Genomic DNA, 20,961 nt, shown 5'->3' on the forward strand with positions numbered 1-20,961 from the left:
AAATCCAGTATTCTGTAGTGGCAGAACTGAGGAAGAATACTTCAAAAATCCTAGGTATCCTTAATGTTAGTTAATATGTGATCAATTAAAAAAATATATGGGGTTGCTGTCAAAAACAGCTGGTGAACTTCAGGACTGTCAGTTGAGTAGCTTTCTTTTGCATATACGTGCAAGGTAGCCTGGCCTTTTTCTCTGAGTATAATGCCCTTGAAATAGTAAGGAAGCACAAGTTATATTTAACTGATGAAACTGTAGTTAATCTGTACCAGAGATTCTAGTAATGCTCGGCAATCAGTAGCAGAGTAATGCTATTTATAAGAATCCTATATATAGAGCAAGAAAAGTAATGCTATTTATAGCACTATTTGTAGTTCAAGGATGGCTGTCCTCTGTCCTGACCAGTTCTGACTTTCTTGTCATAGCTTTTCTCTTAGATTATTGTTTTATGGGTATGTGGATAACTGTAGAAGCTAATTTTAAAATGGAAAAAATTTAATAAGAAGACTTCTGTAAATTTGGAAAATTGTGTAGACACTGTTCAGTTAGTGAGGAGAATAGCATTTCTGTATATCTGGATACACTGAGTTATTAAAACACTTGGTTTGCCATGGTGGTCAACATAAAGGTTAGCACTGAGCTATATGCAAGGCAGCAATAGAAACAGAAGCCAGCTGTACTGACAGTCGAAAGCTGTTCTGAGCAGAATGAGGAGTGATGCTTGTCACTAAGGTTTTTTAATATTTTCTATTACAAGACAAGCTCTTGCTTAATCAGATGTAACCACTGAAGCAGCAATTTTCATGCTCTGTGTATCAATCCAAATATGAAACATTTCAGCAAAATTGATTTGGCAATTCCCAAGAACAAGTTATGCAATAATATTGTTTCCTTAATGGTCAAATGGATCTGGTGAGCCGCACTGTAATAAGGCTGTCTTGCTCCCATCCAGTGAACAGTTAAATTTTGAGAGTCACACCTTGCTATCACACCCAAGTTATTCCCAAGAGATGGAAGTCTGATCTCTGCATTTGGCAGTATTATGAGTAATTGTAGGGCAATTCTAGTTGCTGGAGGGTTTTGAGGATAATAAGGCAGGAAACTTCCTTCATAGGAATGAGCCAGGCCACCAGTAAGCTCTGGGAGAGTTGGCTGTGAGATTGGATATTGCTTAAGCTTAAAAAAGATGAAATGGTTGCCTAAAATCATTTCTGAAATTTGAAAAAATGTGTATTAAAATGCTACAGGAGTGTAGCTCTGGGGTTTAAAAAGACCATGAGGAAAGCCAAATGGTACTTTGTGACGGGTCTTCAGTTACCAAACTCTCACGATGTCAGTGCTGCCTTTCTTTTTAATTTCCATGTGAAACAATAAGGCCATTATGGTCACAAATACACCCCCAAACCACCCAAAAAGTAGTATAGCTATTTCTTGCATGTTTGTGTAGAAATGTTTTTAAACAATGAATTTTCAGCATCCTTTTCTGATGTAGAAATGAGCAGTCACAATCTAACAAATAAAAAGACCCTGCAGTGTAGCAAATGTTTGATGTGTCGCACAGATTTTAAGCCATTCCTACCCATCCTTGCCCTGAAACTATATTCATTCCTGCAGATTTGCTTCTGTGAAGGAAATTTTATTTTGACAGACAACACAGACGTTCTGTCTGTTTTGCAATTACTTTTTTCAGTTCCTTCCTTTACCAGAATAATGACTTCGACCAGGATTTGGTCCTTGGTGCTCTCTGGCTTCATCAGCAGTCTCCACCACACAGGAGGTGAGATGAAGTTGATCATCCAGTTCCAACCAAGCTGTAACAGAAGTTTCAGCTGACTTCGCTAAAGCTTATGTCAGATTATGCTGCGTTTCACTCCTGTGTGAGTGAATATAAATTGCTTGTGAACATCCTTTAGGAACTTGTCCTTTAGCAATGATCTGAAGCCAACAATGAAGATACAGGGTCAAAGCTGAACTTGAAATTCGTTATTTCAAGCTAGATATCAGTGAACTATTTCACATAGATTCTACATCGTATTTTCTGAAAGTAGTATGTGTGGCATAAAGGAAATGTGAATATGGGAGGTAATTTTGTTAAATGAGTACTTTAGCTCAATCCATTGATACCATTTTGGCCTCGACATAAGAAGCCAACAAATGATGAGAGTCAGTAAACTTAGGGCAGCAAATAGGAAGTTTTGGCATGTGCTTTTAAGGCAATAAGAAGTAAGAAAATGTAATAGCATTAGTTATTAGAAAATAAGATATTAGCAAAAGGGGAAGTATATATGGAGTATATATATTCAGGGAATGGAAGTTATTGGAGATCAGTGTGTGAGCTGGAGGATCTTTAAGGACAGTATATACCATGGTAGAGTTGATGGTGGAGGAAAAATGAGAATCTGATTCTGAAGTTTGGGTTGATTTTGAAGACATGGAGAAGTAAATCTACATAGAATTGTACCTAGAACCATTACAGATACCAGCTCAGACATCAGTGTATTGCAGATTTGTCTATAGAGACAACAACTCTAGGGCTGAAGATGCACCTTGCTTCTGTTCTTTTCCGTAAAGAATAGAATGAAATTACCTAAAAAACAGTGTTAAAAATAAACCCAGGGCACAGGATGGGAGGTGCAGGGCAGTCCCTGTGGTCAAGGGGCAGCCTTTCTCTCTGGCAAGCCAAATGGCCCGGGGAAGCCAGCCCCAGAAAAGGGGCCCTCAGCCCCCCCATCCCTCCTCCTTGTCCACGTGAGGGCATCTTCCAGGCCGCTTCCAACACAGCCGCCTTTGGCCACGTGTGGGCCACTCCGTCGCAGAGGCTTGCTGAGGTCACAGTGGCCACCACTGCCCCGCCTTTGCTGCGGGCCCTATAAAACAGGCCTCCTGCAGCTGGCCCAGCACTCGCTGAGCATCTAGGCCCTCTGACTGCCAGCCTGTGCAGCAGGAGGAAGACTAGAAGAGCAAGGCGAGCAGCAGGCCTCCTTGGTGTGCGAGGACAGCGATGCAGTCTGGTGAAGCACCAAGAAGGAATGCACCTGAGCAGAAGGAGATGTGTTGTGGGCGGAGGGATAGCGCCGGCAGCACAAGAGACACCAGTGCCCAAGGGACCTCTGGCGCCCAGCCCACAGACACATACAGGCGGTACCACTGGCACCGCAACGATGCGGGGAACAGGCCGTCCCCTCACACAGCCAGCGCCAGGGGGCCTGGGCCTTACCATGGGAGCAACAGTGACGTGGGGCGAAGGCGGGAGCATCAGGCAGACAGCCGCGGGGAGCAGAGGCGTGCCCATAGTCCGGAGCACAGTGCGGGACCCAGTAATGGCCGTAAACGAGAGGGCAGCGTCGGACCCATGCATGAAAATCAAGCCGACAGTGGCGTGGGACCAAGGCGTGGGACTGGACAACCCCCTGGTTCGGCACCCTGGCCTGAGAACGTTCCGGACGGAAGGCATCCCGTTTGGGCAGTCCCGGGCAAGGACTGGCTTAGCCTTGTGCCCAACACCGTGGAGCCCATGGAGCTGGATCCACCAGATGTGGAGGAACAGATGGAAGTGTATCCACCTCTGCCGGGACAGGCCTGGGACTACTGCGGCATGTCTTTGTGCTCTGCCATCCGAGAGCACCAACAGCATCGCAGGAGTGCCCGGCGAGCCTCCTGCTCGTTGCTCAGGCTCCACCGCAAGCATTAGCTTGGAGCCACCAAACACCACGGACGTCCCGCAGGCTTGCCTGCAAGATGTCCCGGCAATAAACAGCTCTTGCTGATTCTCAGGGGTTGTGTGAGTGCTGCTTCTTTTTTGGGGGGAGGGGGGAGGAATGGGCTAAAGTTGCCCCAGGGGAGGTTTAGGTTGGATATTAGGAAGAACTTCTTTACCGAAAGGGTTGTTAGGAGTGGGCTGCCCAGGGAAGTGGTTGAGTCACCATCCCTGGAGGTCTTGAAAAGACGTTCAGATGTAGAGCTTAGTGATACGGTTTAGTGGAGGACTTGTTAGTGTTAGGTCAGAGGTTGGACTAGGTGATCTTGGAGGTCTCTTCCAACCTAGCTGATTCTGTGATTCTGTGATCATGAAGAGAGGGGAAATATGACCTACACGAGGGGAAAAAAAAGCATTAAAAAAGCCAAGACCTGCAATCTGTGAGGAAATCCAGGCTGTGACTGTACAAAGAAGGGAGGCTTTGCATCCGTCATGGGAAGTTCTGCGTGGAATCTGTTGCAGAATGAGGAATTGTGCAAGGAGCAAGGGAAGGAAAACTGTTGCCTCCTGAGCAGAGGGAATCATGGTCTTATCTCGAAAACAGAAATGTATGTGTTGTGTGTCAAGTCCAAAATTTGCACAGAGATGACAGAAACATGATAGGGGAAAAACAGCATGAAGCACAGCTGGAGAAAAATTAATAAAGGGGACTCATTTCTTGGGGATTCAATAGACTGGAACCTTGTAGGGAAGAGGTGTCCAGTATGGCTATCTGGTTTGGGTCAAAATCACTTTGAAGAAGATGTTGAATGCTAGTAGTGAAGGGAGTCCTGGATGTGTTTGGAAATGGATGTGGTCAGATCTGAATAGCATAAATGTGAAAACATTTTGTGGACTTGTATCAGTAGAAATGACTGTAAATTTTCAGAGAAAAGGGAAAAATAATGACTGCTAATACTGGTAAGTCATCGATTAAGTTTAAAGAGAAAGTTTAAAAAGTTGGTCCATTACTGTGGTTCTCTGCTAAAAATGGAACAGTGAGAAATGAAAGGGGCTCTTTGGGTAAATCAACTGGACAAGGACACCTAAGGTTCCTTCCATCTAGCGGGCTTCAGTTCTTAGAAATTTTCATCATAGGAAGGTGACACATTTAGGAAATGATTTATAGGGAATTAATTTATAATCTGGGAATTTGTTTTGGGGAATGGCTGAAGAGAGTTGGCTAGTTGGTTTGAGATCCATATTCTACCAATATTTAGAAAATCCATAGCAAATGAAGTGAGCTTCAAAGATGGGATTTCCAGGCGAGGTGGCAGCATTAGTACAAGCTCTGTACAGGCTGCTCTGAGAGCTCTATTAATTTTGTCCACCCTAGTTTGTTTCCAAGAAAGATGAAAGCAAATCCATTACTTGCTATAATGTTGAGTTGTCTTCTTGCCATACAAAAAAAAAAAAAGGGGGGGAAGTGCTACATGTTCAGGTGTATTTCAAAGAAACAAGCTTTGTAATAGGTAGGAAAAATTTCCAACCTTCAACACGTCCATGCACGCTGTCATGGAGGAAGAGGTTCCATGGTTCCATTAACCCAACAGGGGAAACAGATCGGAAGGTGACAAGGCTGACCAGAAGGGGGTGACAGCCTTGCTAAGGGACCTGCATTGTGGGTAGGCTGCGATGTTCTCCATGCTGAGGCTCAGCACTAAACCCGGGTGATTTAGACCGCCTATCTGGAGTGACAGAGATGCTTTTCCTGCCCTCAGTGAAGTGTAGACCCAACTAGGGGGATTGGGAAATCAGCTTGAAAACTTCCAAATTAACATGTAATTCATGGTAGTTGTCAAACTATGCAGCAAAGTCATCTGACCATTTGTAGAAGCTTTCTCTGCTTGGGGAACTAGGAAGCTTTTCGCAGAAGTAGCTTCCTTCTAACGGAATGTATGATCTAGGTAAATGTATTAATATTTTATAATGGTTTTTCATCATCAGATATCTTTTACTGGTTTTTATTTCCAAGAACGCTTCTTTTTAAAGAATTCATAGACTTTCTGTATTTATGACTTGCTAAAAACCTATGTAAAATAAAACAACCAGTTGCTAGTTAAGTATTTCCCATTGTGGTACTGCAGTAATTCATCCTCTAGGAAGAAAGTAACAGTGGGAGATGTACAATGTGGCTGACCCCAAGGTATTTCAAGCTTGGCCCTAGCCATGTCATGGTTTGACTTAGTGAATTTTCACACTCCGTGGAAGGGTTATTAGATCTGGTGTAGAAGTAGGATGGACTGATTGTGGAAAAGTTAATAATTCCAATACATGGAATTTGATGGACTGGACCGCTCAGAAATTTTGCCTAAGACATCTTCTGCTAAAAACTGTGTGGGCACAAGTGGGAGAACCTTCAATGTCTGTTTTGGAAATTAATTTGAATAGACACATACAGGCATGCTTTACTTGCAGCTACTTTGTATGGAGATAAAACAGGAAGAAAATTTTCAAAACATGTTCGTAAAATTTTGATCATTGTTGGCACTCTGAGAGAAGTTTGTGCAGTTTCTTAAACTTTTTTTTTCACATCTACCTATTGAACCTAGAAAAGCGTTTAAAAGAGTTTGTGTTCTTCTGAACTGTAAGAATATGTACACTGCAGTTGATGATTCAGATTCATCTTTTATTTATATGTGATTTTTTTCCTCCATATAATTTGTTTATGTTGATAACAATATTTTCCCATAGCGCTAAGATTTACCAGGTGTAAATGTTGTAGTTGCTGGGAGTACAAATTGCCTGATGCAAATATTAGAGATGAGCTGAGCCACTAAAACTCAAGGCACAGCTGCTCCTGATGGAGGCTAGTAGTGCTTCAAAATTGCCTGCTATTTGCAGATATTGAGTGCTAAATGTTGTTTTTCTGTTTGTCTTCTTCAGTTGTACATACCTATTTCTGGGTAGTTGCTGTGTTGTTGTTTTTTTGTTTGTTTGTTTTTAAGAGAACATTTTAAATATTTGGGGGATTTTCCAATTTTCATCTTGTCTTTTACATTTTTGTCCTTATTTGAAAGCCTTTTTTTGGTTTGTGATGGGATAGCTAGCTATAAGGTGTCTTGAAAGGTTGCTGTAACAACCCTCTTGGCAATGGAAGTCAGAGAAAAATAACATTAAAAAAGTTTATCCTAGCACGACTGACCCCATACAAGCTGACCTGAATCTCCTTTCATTGGAGATTTTCATTTCTTCTGCTTTACTATTTTTCCCAGTTGGGGTGAGATTTATCCGTGGAGAAAATTGGTTATGAGGAGAGAATGAAAGAAATGAAAAGAGAGGGCTATGCAGAGAAAAACTGAGCAGTTCTCTGATGAAATTCTGGGGGAAGTTATGACCAAGGTGATAGACAAACAGCTCTGAGATAGACAATAAAAGAGTGACTCCAGTGAACTTAAAAATCCTGCCCAGTCCTAAGTCTGGCTTAAGATAATCAAATAAAAAATTAAGGAACTTAGGCAAACTGTTGTTGCTCCTTTCTGTGACTTTTTCTTGTTTGTCTATGTAATGTTTCACTATACAAAGATTTATTCACATTGCCAAAAAAGAAAAAGGAATGTCTAACCCTACCACATTTTCCTAACCACATTAAAGCAACCCTAGCCTTGCTACTTAAAATTGCATTTTAAGCCTTAGCTCATGTCTTGTAGCGTGCCAGGAGGATTACAGTATTACACTGTCTTGCTCAATTGCCTAAATATCTGTTTGTGGTGCACTAATATATACATCTCTGCTTTCACTGCCATCTTTCAAGGGTTTGGTTTCATCCCGTAGCACATACTCATTGCTGGGAAGACAAACCTTGATGTGTCAAACCGTGGAGCTAAATTTTTCATGTTTTCACTGCTGAGGGACAAATTTTGCATTGAGAAGATCCTCTGGTTATTAACACATCTTAATAATGAAGCTTACAGCCTGCTGAGCCCGTGCCTTGTTAAAAAATTCCTAACACAATTTCCATGGAAGAGCAAAGGGGTCTTTGCCTTCTTCTCTTTATTAATGAGTTCCTGTTGCTTCCCCATGCTGCGTAAGTGATTTCCTAGATTGTATAATTTAAAATATTACAAATTAAACAAAGTGGAAAAATGAGGGAATTGTGTGGGCAGAGGATATTTGCAGAGCGGTGATGGCTGTAATTATGCAAAGGGCCATGGTGGAAAGACCCATTATAGCAAGTAACTCTAGATATGAACAATAGAAATAGATTTCCCGACTTTTACCTCTTACTTCGTATTTATTACAATAATGGGTAGAATATGGCTTTTTCCAGCTACTTGTAAGCAAAGAGCAGGTAATAATTAAGCCTCATTTAATTCTCCTGGAAGTTGTATCCTCTGCTAGTAGCGCACGCACTGCGGTACCTCGCTTAAGGTCAGATGTCTCCTGAGGCAGCAGGACACTTAAGTACCCACTTAAGAACTTGCAACGTGTTTAAGATTATTCAGCAAAGCACAGTCCAAACTGTTTAATCGTTCTCAAGGCCAAAGGGAATGTGATGTCACAGGATATTAAGTTTTCTGTCTATACCTTCTAAAGCCAAATGCCTCAGTTGGATGAAAATATTTCATTTCTCTTCATTGCTGTATTTTCACTAACAACTGAGGTTTAAAGCTTTTTGGCTAATAGGTTTTTAATCTGCCCATGCATGGCTCTTTATCCTGTATAATGTCATGTGATCATAAACCAAGTGCTTTAGGGGAAAAAATGCAAACCAACTGAATTACTAAGTTTCTCTGCATGCTCCTCATCTGCTGAACAGCATTAATTCTCATTCATCCTAAAAGTCTTTATTGAAAGAGGACCCACATTAAGTATTCTATTGTTATTTGTAAGTATGGCCCTAAATGTTGTTGTTTTTCTATTTTTTTCAACCTTTCAATTAATTTTTTTTCAACTTTTTGATTTAATAGCCGTTCTGTTTTCTTCGTCTCTGTTCAGCGCCTCAAAAGGGTCATGACCATATAGAAGAGGGAGGAACTGCAGGGCTCTCATTTTTCAAGCTGTGACCTTAGGGCTGAGATCAGTCAAGAGACTGTCATTTGCAGCAGTTCATCCTTTCAAATTAATCTATCTCTATCCTCATTTTGCAAATGGCTTTTTCTTTCTTAAAAGAACAAAAAACAACCCTATTTGTGACAGACATCCTGGGAATAATAGAAATGTGTAGGAGGGAAGTATACTTTTCACCTGTAATATTTTCAGTTGCTAATAACTGAAAATAATTATTACAAATATTATTTAAATATTCAAATTGTTATTCCTTATTTGGTTTCTGATACTGTTTAGTATCACTAACATAGGCATAATAGTCACAATTTTAATGCTTTTTTCTCTGGAGTGATGCTTGTTAGTTGATTATATGGTCATTGGGTCCATTTGTTTGAGTCACTCATGATATAAAAAGATTTTCTTTTTCCAATCTGTTTATGCCCTTTGCATCTCCCCTGAGACAGAGAATGGTGTTAGGGGACTTCTCAAGCTACTCTGGGCTTGTACAGAAGACAGCTCAGCTCTGATTGTATCAGGCACTCCTAACATTTCACCGTCTTACTCAACGTTTAACCCAATTCAAGCCAAAACTCCTCTTAAATGTCATTAAACAATTTGGCTCATGATAATTTGCTTGTCTTTCTGCCCTCAGTTTCTTTTCCTTGTCTGTTTTTTTTTCCCCTCTTTTTATTTCTCCTTACTGTGTTCTTGGTTGCTGTTTCTTTAGCAGTGAGAAAGCTAAGATACAGAAATAAAGATTATCCTTCACTTTGAAAACTGAGGGATTTTAGGGGTTTCTGATTGGAAGACAGGGAAATGGTGGTGGCACCTCACCATCATGGGACTTACCAGTCAAAATGACAGTGCCAGATTTACTGTGAAACTTGTTAGAGGTTGGGTTCAGTCTCTAAAAGCTGGATAAATAAATTTTGGATCTTCCTGGTTATTATCCAGGAGCATCAAGGGACATCCCCAGGTTGCTGCTGAAGAGCCACGTCGGCTTGCTTGGCTCCCTCACAGTTGGACCCTTTTTCTCTTAAAAATGCACCTTTGTTTTTACAGCTCCTTCAAACATCTGATTGGCGGCCTAGATGATGTGTCCAACAAAGCCTATGAAGATGCAGAAGCAAAAGCAAAGTAAGTGCCATCTCCTTGTGTTCAGCATAAAATCTTAACCTTATTTTTCTTGCTGCAATGGTTTTATTGATAGTGAAGCATGGTAACTTAAAAAAAAAAACAACACAGTATTTTCTCAACATAATAGTGTAAAACAGATTAAAAAGTAGAGAATTAGGTGCTTGCTCTGGATTTCCCTTGTGCTCTCCATGAGTATGGGAGGGCCAGAAGGAGATGGCTCTCCTCAGGTTGGTGCCCAGAGCCAGGTGGTCCCAATGTCTGTCTTAGTCACGGTATTGGAGTCCAAAGAATTCTCAGACCTTAAGAAAATAAAGAAAATTAATTATTATTAATAATTATAATTATTAATGTTATCAGTAAATTAATGGCATCAGTAAATTATGATAATTATAATTATTAATATTATCACAATCAATTTATTGACGATGATAATTATTAATAATAATTATTATTATTATCATCATCATCATGCAATAGTTTGAGGTAAGAAATTACAGGTCTTGAAAAGCTCTGTTTAATAAGATTTGTTTCTTTAGAGAGCTCTGATCTTTCTGACATGTTTTCCCAAAGTCAAATCCTGTTCTGAGACAGAGTGAGAAATCAAGTTTGTCATTTTTGAATGAATATTACAGTTATTTTGATGTGAAGCAATATATTTGTCTAAAGTTCTAGCTATATTTATTTCAGAAATGAGCTTTAATGTATTGTGATTTTAAAGTATTTCAAAAAATCCCAACTGATAATTCACTCTTGATATACAATTTTTTTTAGTAGAAAGACTTCGGTATGTCAACACTTTATTCTATACCAACAGTAAAGCTTATTAAAAAGAACATATTCTGATGAAAATGATAGTGAATATAAACCAATATGATTCAAAAGCAAAGATAGTTTTTTTAAAAAAATGAAGTTGCTGTATAAAAAAAAAATACATTTTTTTTTACTTCCTTTTTTTTTAACCACATTAACAAAAGGGTTGGGTGTTTACTCCAAGTCAAACACTCAGAAAGTGTGCCTGTTAATCAGTGTTCTGCAGAACTATAAATTTAAGCTTGCTCTTAAGTTACATATAGAAACTTCTCTTCAAACCAGAGAGGCTTGAAATAGTGTGTAATAAGGGTATTTGGCACTTCAGTGGAGAGAAAATGAGACAACCTAAATAGTTATTCAATTAAAAATAACTGTTTTAAAAAATAAATATGCATCCCAAGAAATTTGCTAATATTGCAAAGTACCTGCAAATTAAGATTTTTTTTTCTTTTATTACCATCTTTGAGTGATACTTGAAATACATTTTTAATCTTGTTTTAATTTGTTTTAAGGTACTAGAAGGCACCCTAGAGTTGCATTTTTGTTTTGAGTAATATTTCCCTGCCCCTAATTAAACATGTAAGATTTTTTTTTCCAATGCTCAAGTTCCCTAAAATTCTTCCCTTAATTAAGTAAGACAGGAGGTTATCAGCCTCTTTTACCTTCCCAGAAAGTAGGTAATTAGAACACAGAATACAAAGTCAAGTGGGACAGTGTAATAGTCGATAAATAGCTATTGGGTATTACAGATAAATATAGTGTACATTATTATATAAATTATCTATTAGTACCAGCTAAAAACATGACATTTTAATGCCAGCAACAGCATATACAAAGCATTTTACAAAGCGGTGAAAAAGTAACCTAAGCAGCTTCAGAGAGTTGGTCCCAAGTATCCCAGGCATGTGATTTTATATTTTTAGATTTTATTGTTAGTGCTACTATTTGGAATATTTTAATTTCCATCTGAATAAAAAGTAAGAAAACATTGCTAATGAAACCGTGGATTTTTATTTTTTTTTTTAGTAATAAGATGATGTTTTTATCACAGGAGCTTATATTAAGGTTATACCAGAATCCATTAGCACCAAACAAAATTTTCAAATAGAACTTGTCATTTCCCATTTCATCATTTGTCTTCTCACATTTACAATTTTAAGCTGTATTATTAATAGAGAGTATCACATAGCAATTTATTATCACAGGCAATGTTTGGGTATGCAGATTGTATTGTAGAGTTTTTCAGGTTGGTTTAGTGACTTTTAGGGGAAGGCTTTCAGGATCTGTTGTGCACTTTACAACATGTCTTCAGGAGGACTAATTTTGGACCTATTTTGAATAAACTCTTCATTTTTGGTAACCAGTGGGCCTGTGTTGACCTTAGCATTTTTGAGATTTTATCTTCTTGATGCTTGTTCTTTTCCAATGCTATTTCATCCAAATGGAAGGGCAAAGCAAAGGAGTGCTGGTGATAGAAGAATTGTTTCCCAAAAGGAAGAAGTGATGATAGCAACTTTTGAAAGCAGCTTGTCCTGCCATCTTAGAAGCCAGTGCTTGAATCCTGTCACTTGAGACTGTAGGTGACAATGACATTATTGACCTTTACATATTGACATTTTGTCTTTGAAAAAGCAGAAGGGATCAGTGCTGTCTGTCTTGAGAAACATTTTAAAAGGAATATGCTTTCAAAATATATGGCATTTATTAGTTGAATGCCGTATTCATGTTTGCTTGGCTCTTTGAAAGCAAGAGTATTCCTGCAAAAAGATGAACAAGAATAGGAAAAAATGACAAAGTTACGTTGAGAGTAAAGCGAGATGTATAGTAAGCTGCTTCAGAAAGATCTATCACTCAAGAGTTATTGTTTCTGTATCTCGCAAGATAAAACTCCTCTGGGAGAAGAGTCTACTTGGCAGAAATTTTAACCTGGATTACTTTTCAAGTTGTGTTAATTAGCTTCAGCTAATTGTCCTTCAAGGGCTTATCTTTTCCGAAGAGCAGTTTGCAAAATGGAAGAGCTTGGGACGTAAAGCGCATTCAGGTACTCAAATCACAAAAGAAATTCCTACTTTTGCATCCTTATAGCTAGCATCTCATTTTCAGTGCTTGCATGACAGGTGACATAAGGCCTTTGGATGGAGAGGAATTTTCTGTGTGCCCTTATCTCACCATGTGTCAGGTGGACCAAGATGATCCACACAGAGGTCAGACATTCGTCAGGCATGGTCATGCAGAGTAAATGCAGAGGACATCATTCTAAGACTGCATTACAGTGTGTCAAAACCTGCTTTTCCTTGGTGTGGTGGTCACATTCAGGGCTGAAATGCGAACAGTGTAATATTTTATTTATTCCTGTCAATTAACAAATATGAAAAATGGCTACAAAATATGCTACAGAATGGCAGCAAATACATTTTCTTAAACACCTATCCATATCAAGATGATTATTAAATTCCTATTAATTTAGAGGTTCCTGCTCAGCAGAAGCACAATTTTAGGCCACATCCAATAGAGGTTTCATGTTCCTAAAGCAGAACTTGGGCCGTAGGCAGGTGTTCATTGCAGAAATAGTACAAAATTGGTGGCACTAAGTTTTTTGTTTTGTTTTTTTGTTTGTTTGTTTGTTTAATATCTGTGTTAGAACATGACTAGAATTCTGCTGCCACAGAGGTGATGGTCCCAGTGCAAGATGCATCTGAGAGATGGTTAGGCAGAAGTTGCAGGGAAGAAAAGCTTTCCATGCATCCAAAAATCCTCCAGCTCTGAAAGGACTGAACAAGTTTTTGTTGAGTTTATCTCTTGGCAACCTGGTGTTTTCCCAGCTAAGCCCTGAGATATGGCTAGGTTGCTCCTAGGACCTGGGAAAATGTTCTAGCAATCAAACTGCTGTGGACAATGGAGGTACCACTTCTTGCCCATGGGCATGATTTAAAGTATCTGCTTGGTTCTTGAAGGAAAAGAAAATTCATAGCACCATTAAAAAATACTTCAGCTGAGCAGAGGGGCTCACTGCATCAATAAACGAGGGGTCATAGTGGGGATCTAAGGCTTTTATCTGTTCTCAACCCCGGCTTTTAGGCATCCGCATAGTGGCAATGACAGATGTAGGCGTCTCCTTGTTCTGCGTGGACACCTTTGGATTGTGTCCTGAACGCCTGGCTCTTGGCCGGCACAGGCAGCCAGGAAGCCCCACACAAGGCTGTCCCAGTGCTCCAGTGGGAAGGTGCCCAGCAGTTCCTGCCAAGCAGACCTCGGAGACAGTTGTTTTCTTCAAGGGTTTTGACCTTCCTGTCTAGGAAAGCCAGTCTGCACCTGAGCTGCTGAAGGCAGTGGAATTCAGTTGCTAATGTACTTGAGCTGAGTTATCTTTGATACCATTTTGTGAGTTTTCTTAAATTCTGGTGCGTATGAAAATTCTGGCCTTCATCTAAATGGAAGAACCCATTTTTATCCTCACAATTACAGAGATCATCTTTATAACATAAGCTTACTCCAGCACCAGATTTGATTTACTTGTTTACAAGTAATATCTTCCTAGTTTTATATTTTGGAGAGACTTTTTCCTGTTTATTGCAAGCTTGGAAGTGGCATTACTCCTTAAGTGCATTCTTTGTGCTCAGTCTCTTGATTAGGTCAGAAATCATCAGTGAAACTACATAATTAATATTCTACTCCTCAGATGTATTCAGATAAGTTAATAAATTCATCAACTAATGAATATTAGTTACATTCCTGCCAGTGCGAAGGTGAAGGAAAGAAGCAAACTTTTAACTTGGTTCGTGTTCTGAGAAAGCAGGACTTTCAAAAGAACAGCACTCGTGTCCCAGGGTCAGGCCCAGGTCCAGCACACTCTGCCTGTGGTGTTGGTGTTTGGGGCATGACGAAGACACCTAAATAAGAAGAAGACCCATCTAAGTGTAGATTCATTCCAGATAGAGCCACTATTGCAACTCTCATAAATCCAAGAGGAAGCAGGTGGTTTCTACTGCAGTTATTGGTGCCAAGTGAGGTGAGGGTTCAACAAACACTACTCGCTCCAGGCACAGAAATCCCTTCTGCTGGTCTTCCCTATCCAAAAAACTCTTGAGGTTAATCACTGCACGCTCCTTTAACCACTAACAAGGTCATCAGATGAGGTCCCCACTAGTTTAGTCCCACCTTTCTGTGTCAAGGCTGTAGCAAGGCAGCGCCCTAGCCCATGGCACAGAGATGGCAACAACAAGGTGTCCCTCACCACCACGCTGGGGAAGCTGGCAGCATCCTGGCTTCACCCAGCCAAGCAGAGCGCATCTGCTCTGATGACCAGGGTCCCCGTGCTCCTTTTCTCCTGTCACATCCAGAATTATCTGCTGATGTTGATCTCCTGTGGCAGCGGGGCTTGAAATTAATACCCTATTTAAGTCCAGACACTGGTGCCTTCATGATATTGCTCCAGGCTCTCCACAGACATGGGCTATTTTGATTGCACTTTTTGCTTTCTTTCATTCTAGTTGCGTTGCAGCCCTGGGGGTATGCATCTTGATACTCACAGCCAAAATTGTCTCCTTTTCATGGGACTTGAGGAGGCAGGGACCTTCATGTAGGTATACAATTCTTTTTCCTTTCTTAGCAGTTCTGACCCCAAACACCCTTCATTTTAACTTGTTCTGTTTTTTAATAAAGAGCTCCATCCAAACCTTTTATTCTACTGGCCGGGGTCATCCCTTATGTCATTTTACCCCTCATCTTTCACTACATATGTTCATAACAAGGCATCCTAACACTTTATTGACTTAGTTTTGGTGCAGAGGGTTGTTGTTAATATTTTTCCAATTTTGTATTCATACTTTCTAGATATTATTCCCCTTTCATCCCGGCTTGAAAAGTAAAATTGACTTTATTCTAATGAGAATGATACAGATACAGTTTTACAGTTTGAGCAAACAAAGCAGGTTGATGCCCTGTCTCATTTCCTTTCATTTGCAGCTGCCAAAATGGCAATATGTACAGCGATACATTTTTGCACTAGTATTTTCTACGATGCCAGTTTAGGAAAACTTCTTGGCTCGGCAGGTGCTTATGTGCCTGGCTGGAGGGCAGCCTGCTCCTGGTGTCTCGCAGTGCCTGGTAGCTGGAGTCCAGGTGCCCTCTGCTGTTCAGGGCTTTCCCCGTGCTGTGTCCAAGTACTGTGCTCTGCCAGATGAAATCCTCGTATCCCCTGGTCTGTCTCATTTCTCTCTTGCCAACATGTTAAAAGGAGAAAGTATTTTCAAGTATCCTGTGTTCCTCCTCGGTGGTATTTCTTGGAGGGCCTCTGCTGGCTCTCTGTGTCTCCTTCCTATGCAGCCTTTTCTTTTGCTTTATGAGGTTTTCTTTGGGAGCCATTTTTACAGTTGAAATTGTCTCTGGGAGTTGGGTGCTTATTGCGCTAGGTCTGTATTAGTAAATAGCACAGATTAATAGCAGTGCATTTGTAGGGAAAAAAATGTTGGTGGTAAGGACCTGATGTATAGACTGTATGCATTTCAGTGGCATTTTCCTTTGGAGTACTTCCGGTCTGGTTCCTTTGGACTCACCTGAAAGGAGCCCAGTTCTCATGCTCTTGATGTTAGAGGGAACAGTAAGCTTCAGTTGCACCAACAGTTGCTTCAGAAGTGGACTCCTTGTCTGGGGCAAAATACATTTTAATGCACCATGGGCATGAAGACTGTTCTTCATTGCTTTTGTCATCACAGTGCTCGTCTGAAGGTGGTGGCAGAGATCTGGTCACACATGCTGGTGCTCCTGTAGTGTAGGCATTGGCCCTTTGGAGGTTTATGGGTACCAGGATACAAGTTGTGGCCACCCTCTGCATGCATGTAGTGAGGCTGGAGTTGGCCCTAATGGTACTCAGCTCCAAAAAAAGTGCCATGTCAGAACCCTGCTTGCAGCCTCCTGTTCTGGTAAGATGGGAAAGCTGTGCATGCAGATGCTGGTCTGCAAGCCCCTTGGTGCAGGGTGTTACTGACAGTAGAGCCAGTCTGTGGGTTTTGTGAGTGATAAACAACACTGTGTGTTAGGACAGGATTCTTTTTATTTCTTTATCTTCTCTTTTTTTAGAAAGGTGAGCCAAGAAGGCTTTTTAACCCCTGCTAAAAGTGAAATGCCAGTTAGAAGTTCCAAATCGGGAGACACCAATTAAAGAGAATGATTTAATTAAGATCCAACTTTCTGTTGGGCCACAGCTTTTGAAAACTTTTGCTGAAATAATTCACTGACCCCCGGTGTCAGTGAACTATTGTATGATTAGATTAGTTATTCTTCTGCAAGAGAAAATATTTTCTGGCTTACAGCATTACAAAAGTTGGACAGAATGAGGGCTATAATAATTGGCTCCGTCTCCCTCTGTGTCGATTGTTTTCTGAATTAGTGACCATATGGGAACTAGCTTTCGCCTTGGCTATCTGCAGTGCCAGAGTGGTGGTGGGGGAAGCTTTTGGGGCATGCAAAAAGGGAGAAAAAGATCACTAATTCTATATAAAGCAGAACTCACAGTCATTTCTTTTAGGCTGTGTAAACAATTAAAATAACTCGTGCTATTTTGAGAAAAGTTAAAAAAAAAAACCCACACCGAGAATGTAACTGACTTTAAATAGCATTCTTTGGACTCTGCCATTTGAGACTTTTTTCTTTCTGCTGGAGAATTTTGTGTATAGCAGAGTTGGGCCTTAAATAATTTGTAATTTCATACTGAAGCCAATGTTAGTTTGTATCCAAGTCTAGCTATCAGATATTCCCAATTGCTGTAACGAATAGGTGTTTACTTAGAAAATAAGTTCTCAGAAATGATTTTAAAAGGTAAGAGCACATCAAGATAACATCCAAGGTGATAGTCCTAAATAAAGGTAGTAGAGACTGCTAAATGGTTACTTTTTTTTTTTTGATGGTGAATTGACATTTACTTGCAGTCTTGCATTACTCACGCAGAGATCTGTGCTGGGTAGACTTTATGGCTGCTTTCCTCTTGAGAAAATGCACTGTGTAATGCACTGTGTCGCTCACAAGGGATATATTAGATTAGCTTTTAAAAACAGGTCATTTTTATTTAGGTAATAATCTATACGCTTTTCTCTTGCTAACTTGACCTTTCGATATGATAATGGGCTGTGTCAGATGGCAGATGGAAGCGCTAGCAAAAAAAAGTGCTTTTGAAGCAGGCTGCTATGATAATATTTTACTGCATTTGTTTTATAAATTAGAGCCCAATACTAGCTGAGAGATGATGAAATAAAAATGCAGCAGAAAGCTTTCTGAAGATTATGAGTCTCATTCCAGAGGAAACAGAAAAATAGTGCTGTGAATGCATCTATGTGCACAGCAGCTTGAGTTGTACTTGGTAGCACTTGATGGAAAAGGAGGTCTGCGTATTAGAAATATTAGCCTTTCTTCTGGCATTTATCTGAGTACTTTATTCTGGAACCTCTCAGAATACTTTACTAATCCTAACACTGCCATTTGTATAGCACAGTCTTGGTAGCTTTAAGCAGAAATTTTGGCAAGCTTTGCCATCCGAGAGGAATGGAGGGGCAACGGTAACATGAAAGCCTTTGTGCACAGTTTCTGTCCATCTGGTGCCCAGTATGTTTTTGAGCTGTCCCCAACATTACCTACATACGTCTGCGAGTATTACAGCACTGGCAGACGGACTATTTCTGCCCCACTTTCATCAGAGGGATGTAAATGTTGTGCTTCAACAGAGTCAAATATATTGTAAATAAAACTCACTTATGCTTCTTCCGTAGAGACCTACTGATTTTTGGAACTGTTAGGAATAGTTGTGGGATTATTTGTGGCTTTTCCAGCACCTGCTAGAGCAGTTGTCCTTGGCTGTACCTGACCAACTCTTATGAGGTCCACCAGGAGTTGGTCTGACCTCACTTTTAGGGGGAAATGTTGGTAAAGGACAGAAAAGAGAGAAACGTAGTGCCAGTGAGACCTGAAAGGCAAGGATGTGGTTGGTGCTGGCACCCAGGGGAACTCTAGGAGGAAGAGGTTTGGGCTCCAGGGAGGGCAACACCAGGGGAGACGTGGAGGAGCACCATCTCCCCTCTGCTGACTTTCCTTGCCAGAGCAGGTCAAGGTGTTGCCAGATGAAGTTCTTCCTGTGTACCTGAGAAACTTTTCAGGCAGAGATATGCAGGGAATGGCTATAAAGGTTTGAAAATTTGCTCTATGCAGTTATTTAAAAAGCAGGGAGAGGGGAAAGAGCAGAGGGTGGAGGTCCATATTTCAAAGATGAGTGAATATGAATTGTTTTCCCTGAGAAAGTTAGTAAGCGTGGTACCCAAAAACTGCATAGCAAATTCAATTGACCCCTGAACAGTAATTGTGTCAAATTCAAAGATGAAATTCAATCACCGAACTGTGAAATGGAAGAAATTTAATCCTCCTGTAAGTGAAAAAAGCAATACAGGCTTAACTCCAAAGTTACTGCTGATGCCTCCACTCCACCAGCAGCTGAGACACCAAAACAAACCTTTTTTTCTTCTTTTTACTTCCCTTTTCCCTGCAAAGTATGCATAATTGGTTTTCCTGAAGGTTCAAATTAATTTCCAGAGATAGCTTACAGTCTAAATGTAGTCCACATTAAACTCAGGATTTTTACTCATATCTCATCCTTATCTCATGATTATGAGCAATGCTGGACCATGGCAATACTGGCAATGTGGTGCCTATGTTGCAGGCTGCCAAAACTCAGCTGCAAGACTCTCTTATTTTGATGTCCCTGAATTTTGCCAAATGTTAAGCACTTAAACCAAGGGCAGGCCAAGAGGCTTTGTAGAGGAAGAGCAATTTATGCTGCCGAGATGAGTCCCGGCCTTCATCGCTGCCGACAGACAGCTGCGGGACCCACACGACTCCACACTCCCTCCTTTTGGTGCAATGGGAAGGTGACAACCTGCTACTACAGGAACTTAATCTGTAACACCAAGTAAATGAGGCTTACTTACAAAAAAAAAAAAAAAAAAAAAAAAAAAAGGATGCTTCCAGCAATGCTGATGGATTTTTCTAGTTTTCTTTCCGTTTGCTTGCTTCCAGCACTTAGGCCATCCCAAGCCATACAGCTGGGCAGTGCACTTATTTATCCTGACTATGCCACACTCCACTTACATTGATTTGCCCTGTGTTGCATTTGCTATATTTTCTCAGTGCCTGACTCCATTAAATGATTTGGGAAGTGCTGAGCTCTAAGTCTGTAAATCAGCTCCTCAAGAAAAAAAAGAGGAAAAACTGTTCTTATGATTTAAATGATCCCACAGCTTTTTCATATGTATAGCAAGGTAAAACATCAAAAATATAGATAAAATGAAGTTTTAGAATATGTGAGAAAGCTGAGTGTCTGTAAACCCTGAGAGAGAAGATAAAAGTCTGATCTTCCCCATTATTTTGGACATGAATGTAAAACTACCTGGAAGTTTATAATAGGACTATTGTGATTAAATTTCTGATATAACTTACAAGAACACAGCTGTATTTAAAATTCATTTCAGTAATGGGAATTAAGCGTTCCTAGCTCTATCTGCTCAGTGTACTATCACATGCAAGCATTTTTACACTCTGTTTTTAATATTTGATAGGCTTTGTTACTTCATTTTCAGGTGTAATTTCAGGTCGCTCTACTGAACACATCAAACAACGTAATTTGTTGATAGCAAAACGAAGGATTAGTCTGATACAATCTTGACAAATTGTGCTCAAAAAGCATTTGTGGAATTGCAATCACAGCTCTGCTCCCGAGCAAGGGAGGAGATTTGCTTGGTTGTTGATTATCTCCTACAAATGGCTGTGCTGTACCTTCACCCACAGCCATCAGAACTGCAGGTGCACTTGCAGCTCCTTGTACCAACCGTAGTCTCAAATTAAATCATGAGATTTGCTGCACTTGGTGCATCACCTAATCCTTCATGCTTTAAGAAGATGCTTTCTAATGAAGATGTATTTCTCACACTTTGAGATTTTAATGGATAGCTATTCCTTATTTCACATAGAGACTTTCTGTGCCAAAAGGATATCATTCATCTTTGATGGCAAAATATATTCTTATAACTCGAAATTCTTTTAGGAGCTGGTAATAAGAAATGTCCTGGCAGTAAGCCAGTAACTGGCTGTTACTCTTTTAACATGTAGGAAAGTTGCCAGTCAGTCCCAACAGATGCTGGTTTTGCAGAAAAGCTAACTACTTGAATGCTTTGAAAAATGAGCCATCTCTTTAAATTTCTCCAGCTTCTTAGCTTGCTTTCCAATTGCATACACTTAGGGAAATGAAGGTCTTA

General features: G+C 40.2%; 1 protein-coding gene across 3 annotated transcripts in view; it reads left to right on the forward strand.

Moving 5' to 3' along the window:
* Positions 1-20,961, forward strand: part of PRKG1 (protein kinase cGMP-dependent 1) — a 467,733-nt gene that overhangs the window by 378,287 nt on the left and 68,485 nt on the right. For all 3 annotated transcript variants that reach the window (XM_035538227.1, XM_035538220.1, XM_035538236.2), the window contains exon 9: positions 9,785-9,859. In XM_035538227.1, the coding sequence (XP_035394120.1) occupies positions 9,785-9,859 (75 nt within the window). The remainder of the gene's footprint in view (positions 1-9,784; positions 9,860-20,961) is intronic.

The sequence above is a fragment of the Cygnus atratus genome, chromosome 7 (assembly GCF_013377495.2).
Source record: "Cygnus atratus isolate AKBS03 ecotype Queensland, Australia chromosome 7, CAtr_DNAZoo_HiC_assembly, whole genome shotgun sequence".
In the NCBI taxonomy this organism is placed as follows: domain Eukaryota; kingdom Metazoa; phylum Chordata; class Aves; order Anseriformes; family Anatidae; genus Cygnus; species Cygnus atratus.